Source organism: Phoca vitulina, unplaced genomic scaffold (assembly GCF_004348235.1).
Source record: "Phoca vitulina isolate PV1807 unplaced genomic scaffold, GSC_HSeal_1.0 scaffold36, whole genome shotgun sequence".
Classification (NCBI taxonomy): domain Eukaryota; kingdom Metazoa; phylum Chordata; class Mammalia; order Carnivora; family Phocidae; genus Phoca; species Phoca vitulina.
The window spans coordinates 11,420,579-11,427,566 of record NW_022589739.1 but is presented as its reverse complement, the minus strand read 5'-3'; the positions used below and the strand labels follow the sequence as shown (position 1 = coordinate 11,427,566).

At 35.8% G+C, this 6,988-nt stretch overlaps 1 protein-coding gene across 1 annotated transcript; it reads left to right on the top strand.

Annotated features, from left to right (window-relative positions):
* Positions 1–528: 528 nt before the first annotated feature.
* LOC116646317 (olfactory receptor 51T1) lies at positions 529–1,556 on the top strand. Its single transcript, XM_032426918.1, has one exon. The coding sequence runs from the start codon at positions 573–575 to the stop codon at positions 1,554–1,556; it is 984 nt and encodes a 327-aa protein (XP_032282809.1). The 5' UTR covers positions 529–572.
* The last annotated feature ends 5,432 nt before the right edge of the window (positions 1,557–6,988 follow it).

Here is a 6,988-nt window from a genome sequence, read left to right as displayed (position 1 = left end):
CCAAAAGGAGACTTCTAATAGAGTCTACTAGGAGGGTGTGGCTGATGATAGAAGTACAAGGATACTTCTGGATACAATATCCCAGACCAGCTTCCAGCAAGGACATTATGGAGTATGCTATCACACATGCCCAGTGGCTCTCGTGTGCTTGTCCATTGTTTCCTAAGCAATTTATACAGCTTGGAGATTTAATGCAAAGACCCATCAATTGTAATTGTGGTTGTTGTTGTTTTGTTGGTGTGTGTGCATGTGTATGACATAAGCCTATATGCATTTCCTACTTCAAGCCTCAGGACTAGTCTGGGCAGTAGGGTGAGGATGAGCCTAAAGAGATTGATGGTTATAGTTGGGAGAGGGTAGAGGAAGAAAAATGGGGCCAAGTTTTGACAAGAAAAATTCGATACTGTGGAATTATGTGATAGGTACCATAACTGGACTGGGGGCTTTGAATATAGAGAAACAACTGTGTAATTTGGGAAGAGTTTATAAATGAGTTAGAACTTGAAAAAATGATCACTATGACAAACATTATCCTTGTTGTCTCTCTTTTCAGGGTGTGTTCTCAATCCACCATGGTAATTTTTAATAACACCACATCATCTTCCCCAAACTTCCTACTCACTGCATTTCCTGGGCTGGAACTTGCTCACGTTTGGATCTCCATCCCTGTCTGCTGTCTCTACATCATTGCCCTCTTGGGAAACAGCATGATTCTGTTTGTCACCATCATTGAGAGGAGTCTCCACAAGCCTATGTACTATTTCCTCTCCATGCTGTCAACGGTTGATCTATGTCTGACCATCTCAACCCTTCCCACTGTGCTTGGGGTTCTCTGGTTTCATGCCCGGGAGATTAGCTTGAAAGCTTGCCTCATTCAAATGTTCTTTGTGCATGGCTTCTCCTTCCTGGAGTCCTCAGTGCTCGTAGCCATGGCCTTTGACCGCTATATGGCTATCTGTAACCCACTGAAGTATGCTACTGTCTTCACAGACATGATAATCCTGGTGATTGGACTGGTCATCTGCCTGCGGCAAGTTATTTTCACCTTTCCCATGGTTCTAGTCTTGAAGAGTGTATCTTTCCATTCAGGCAAAGAGCTTTCCCACCCATTTTGCTACCACCCAGATATGATCAAATACACATATTCCAGCTCCTGGATCAACAATTTTTGGGGCATGTTTCTTCAGCTCTACCTGACTGGCACTGACTTGCTGTTCATTCTTTTCTCCTACGTTCTGATTCTCCGAACCGTCTTGAGAATCGTGGCCCCTAAGAAGCAACAAAAAGCTCTCAGCACTTGTGTCTGTCACATCTGTGCTGTCACTGTTTTCTATGTGCCCATGATCAGCCTGTCCTTTACACACCGCCTTCTCAGCTCCACCCCAAGAGTGGTCTGTAGCATTCTGGCCAATGTTTACTTGATTTTACCACCTGTACTGAACCCTATCATTTATAGCTTGAAGACCAAGGCGATCCGCCAGGCTATGCTCCAGCTGCTCCAGTTTAAGGGCTCACGGGGCCCCAGCGTGAGGCATCTTAGAGGACGGTGGGATTGAAGGGGAGGTAAGTTACATTTAAGTAGGAGAGGGATTTGGGTCTGTGCCATCCTCAGGCATTTTGGTTACTAAGGCAGTTTCAATTAAATCACTGGAGCAGAAAGAGGAGAATACATGTCCCCTAAACTTACTGAAGAGTTAAACAAAACAAAACAACACTATAGTTCAAAACCAAATTAATTGTGTTTGCCCCTCAAACATTTAAAACAATTACATGGAACTCCTGTGCACATTAAAAGCATGATAAGATCATTTTCTTCTGGTTGAATAATTTAATTATCTGCTTAGAAATGGTAACTCTTTGACCAAAAATAAATGCACATTAAAAACAAAATAAGATCATTTTATTCTGGTTGAACAATTTAATTATCTGCTTAAAAATGATAATTCTTAGGCCAAAAATAAATGACTATAATTTTCTGTCTGCGCTCAGATGACCAAAAATCATTCATTTCTGCGGTCAAATTTCCCAGGGGGCATCACAGATTTTTCCTTGACCTGGTAAATGAAAGAGTTATGTGTGTGCAAAGACATGCACATTGCACTGTGTAATTTAACTAGGAAATTTTTGCACACTGGTTTCAGTTCCTAAAGTCACCTCTAGGGAGCCCCATCTCCTTACAGATGCACTCCCCAAACATCTATCTTTTCTTGAATCTTTTCTCTCCTTAGCAAAAGTGAAACTGTCACAGAACTAATTGCTACTTGTTACACCTCCAGTGAGTCCAATATCTAAAGTCACATATTGCCTTTCGTTATTTTTCCCATTGCCTAGATAATCTAAATACAGTTCCTGATTCTGATTCTGTAACACCTCTTCCGTGTCAGCTCTGCCTCAGGACAGCACCTTTTTTTCTATTTGCCCTTGTTTCTTGGGTAGTTAATTTTTTACCTATCTGTTGGGCTTCTCGACCTTTTGGTGTACTTGTCATTGTAGAATTGCACAGTGACTTTGATGCTTCTTAGTAGGAAATCTTTGGAGTATCTTTCTTAACAATATTTGTTTTGTCAAGAAGTAACCTCACTATCAAGTTGATAGGATGTTGGAATTTTCCTGTTTTCTTTCACAGAGTTATGAAACTTTGTTTCACTCAGGATAATTCATGTCTGAGCACAGGAGAACAAGCAGATATTCTGATCTGAGCCACCTGTCTCCTCTCCCTATATCAACTTCCTACTCCTGGCAGACAGGGGATACCATTTCCAAACTCTGGTGTGTTTGCCCCGGCCTTCTGTTCAGCTCAAGCTAGTGTAATGCCTCAGGGTTGTAGGGCCTTTTTAGAGTATAGAAAATTCTGAATTCCAAGAGTTTTAGTTGAACAGTTGTAGAAATGTGCAAGCATTCTTCCAGTTTTATGATGGTCAATATTTAAGGCAGTCTGCTGCATTTGTGTTCATCTTTTTTTATTCCAAATGTGCTTTTCATATCTAGCTCAAAAGGCAACTCACCTGCTCAATACCAAAAACACTTTTATCAGTCTTCTTCATCCCCCTAGCAATTGTTAATAGGACATGAATTTGTTTTGTTGTTATTTCAAGGAATGTATTTAATATATTTGGAGGTTGTTCGGATTATAAATGTCATGTCTGATTATAAATGTCTGATTATAAATGTATACTTATACACACCTATATATAACATATATAATTAAAATTTTGTGATTAAAAAGATAACAAAAATCATTCACAATCTACTAATGAGAGATTTTATGATATATAAGTGAATCTTTTTTTAGTAGCCAACATATGTGTGCACACATACTTTTTTTTTTAAAGATTTATTTATTTATTTGAGAGAGAGAGCATATGCAGGGGGCAGGGGCAGATGGAGGAGGAGAGGGAATCCTCAAGCAGACTCCCCACTGAGCATGGAGTCCAACTCAGGGCTTGATCCCAGGACCCTGAGATCATGACCTGAGCAGAAATCAAGAGTTGAATGCTCAAATGACTGAGCTACCCAGGTACCCCTGCACACACATACATTTATGAACTAGGATACTAGTGTATACTCAAAATGTATATCTTACTTATTTGCTTGATATTATTTATCATTTTCTGTTAATAATATATCAGATTTTTATATTAGACTTTATATTAGACTTTACTTCCACTAGGAAGCTCTCTCCTTTGATTCTCCAGTAAAATAGGCCAGTTACCAGTCTTTTATTTGCTTTCTTATATGTGTACTTAAACTTGCCACACTTTCCTCAGTGAATTTAATTATTTATTTCCTTGATCTCCCCACCACCAGACTGTAAGCTCCTTGATAGCAAGCCTAAATTTAAGTTTCATTTAATCCTTAACATCTAATACAATGCTTAGCAAATGCCACTTAGTTGTTGATGCTGTGTTTCATAGGTGAATAATATTTGTTATTATTTGTATATCATGGTTTATGTTATTTATTACTTAATATTTCAGTAGTTTATGTATTTTTATCATAGAAAATAATCCTTGATATACATTATAAATAAATATTTGATCACACCTCTGATTATGTTCTTAGATTCCTAGAATATGAATTATTAAATTTAGAAAGAAGCAAAATAATAGTTGGTCTGGTGTAGTGCATGAGGTTGTAGGCTCTGGAAATGTACTATCTGGGTTTATAAAGCTCCTAACACTTTATAGTTCTTTGTTTTTGGAAAAATTGTTGAACTTCTCAGAGCTTTAGCTTCTTAATCCATGAAAAGGAGGAAGTAATAAAATCTGCCTTCCCACATTCTTGCAAAAGTTAATTGAGTTTATACAAGTAAGTATATAGCCCAATGTCTGGTACCTGGTGAACGTTGGATTATACTGTATGTTAATTAACTGGAATTTAAATAAAAACTTATCTTTGTACTTAATTCCTAATCTATTTTAGTTTATTTTTGTGTGTAACAAAAGATCACACACAAATATGGTTTCTAAAGTAGGTTGTAATTTTTTCTACCACTATTATTTGAATAACCTATTTTCAATGAGGTTCTGATATTCTTTAATTATATATTATTTTCATATCATTTAGAGTATATTGCAGTGTGTTTATTCTTCTTTGTTCTTCCCATTGATTTGTTGAGCAAACTACACACAATTTTATAGCTGTTTAATAAATTTCTCTATCTTATGAAACTATTTTACAGTTGCTATTTATTTTTTTCTTACATTCCCAGTTGACAGTTGAAAATCTGTTTTAAAATTATTTTGGTACATTCTCAATGAAATATTACTGGAAGCTTGATTGGAAATGCATTAAACCTCTATTATAATTGAGGAAAACAGATTGTAGCCTATTCACTCTTATGATCCAGAAAAACATTTATTGACACCTTATGACTTGAGCAGTTTCTTCTTGCAAAGATCTGAATTTCTGAGTTGAGGGCAAATACTAAAGAATGGAAGATAAATATTCTGCCTTGTTTCTCTCATGACAACCTGTTTGCTTTTCCTTGTGGCTACACAGGACATGAACTATTTATCAGGGCACCTTCTTTGACTTAAAATTTATAGTTATTCCTTACTGATTTTGGCAATAGTTTTTTTTTTTTTTAATCATTTTAGATGTTCTGTATGCTTGTAATTTATTATCATATCCTGAATTGTCAAAGGTTTTTTTTGTATGTGTGCCTGTGTGGTCTTTTTTTCTAAACAAGTTGGGAGATGTGTCAGACTACTATCCACATGTCATTTATATACAGCGTACAACTCTGGAGATATGCCAACAAATTTGATGTATACTGTTTCTTTAAGGAAACAAAATATAAGTAAGAAAAACAGACAGGTAAACTAAGAACATAATTGGAAACAACATGGGAGGAAGCCCAAAAGTTTGTCTTGACTAAACTATGAGCATCTAGACAAGGTCAGCTATTGAACAATAAGAACTCAGTTTAACTCACCTGGGGACATAAAATGTATATGAATGTTTATTCATCAGAGAACAACTTCTTCAAAAATGGTTCTTTGGAACAAATAATACTATATGTGAGTTCAACTGAGGCAATAAAACATTGAAATTGATTACCAATAGTTTTTTTCCCAATTCACAGTACAAACTTTTTAAGGGTTTTGGTTGACTTATTCTAAATTTTATGTTTTATACCTCTGTCTGCTATGAAGTACTCACAAATAAAAGATGAACAGGAAACAAATGAATTTTATAGAGTATATTGAGATAGCCAATCTAATTTAGTTGACTATTTTTTAAAAATGGAACCATATATGTATGAATATCATTTTATATTGCTTAATATATGGTCATATTTTCTGCTAGCTTGTTTAGTGTTATTGAATATATCATAGTTCAAAATACCAAGTGCTTAAACAAGCATGAGATCCATTATTTTAAAGTGGTAAAGAATATCAGTGTTTTATTTTTTTATTTTTTTTAAAGATTTTATTTATTTGACAGAGAGAGACACGGTGAGAGAGGGAACACAAGCAGGGGGAGTGGGAGTGGGAGAAGCAGACTTCCCGCAGAGCAGGGAGCCCGATGTGGGGCTCGATCCCAGGACCCTGGGATCATGACCTGAGCCGAAGACAGACGCTTAATGACTGAGCCACCCAGGCGCCCCAAGAATATCAGTGTTTTAAAAATTACTGAACTACTAGCTTTCTTGTTTTCTACCAATAGTAGAATTGTTCCTCTCTTCTCCTTTTAGTAACTATAATTTCTTGGAACCCTGTTGTAATATGGAGAAAAAATCTGGTCTGTCTTAAAGAATGTTATGAGAGAGCTTATTGTCATAATTCAAGGCTATGAAAGCTCTAACATAAAAGAGAATCACTGATTGTCTCTATTTGATTACTAAGGAAAGAGCAAAGAGGAAATTTTTAACCAATTTGCATTTGACAATATACTTCTTTCCTTAAATGGAAAATCAAGGATTTGCATTAAATAGACTGAAGACCCCTCAACAGATACATGTCTGAAGACTGCCTGAAAGAAATCCATAATTGGATTGGGGTAACATCGTTTAACTTCCAGTTCCTTTAGTATTCATTTTCTATAAGGGGGCACAAGCTCTACTCCCATGTGTATTTATCCTTGTGCTGTAATAAATAGTGTAACTAAAATTCCAAATCAGTATATTGATTCATGATTTTAATAGTATTGCAAAACTCCTCTCTCTCTCCGTGTCAAATAAATAAATAAATAAATAAAAATCTTTAAAAAATAGTATTGCAAAACTATTCCATACTTACCTGTCAATGCCCATGTCAGTCCTAGGCTCACAGACCTCAGTGCCCAGCTCATATGTTGTAGTGATTATAAGAATGGTTAAGGAAGATAAGAATAAATATCCATAATACTTTGCATAATAAATATCCATAATAAGAAAAAATATCCATAGTTGTTTTTATCTTGTTGTTAACTATCAGTGGCTATCTGAAATATATTATTTTATTCTCTGATCTTGGCTGACCTTGCCTTACTTTTTCCCATACCT

Coding starts and splice junctions, on each gene's coding strand:
- LOC116646317 (XM_032426918.1), top strand. CDS start 573: ATGGTAATTTTTAATAACACCACATCATCTTCCCCAAACTTCCTACTC.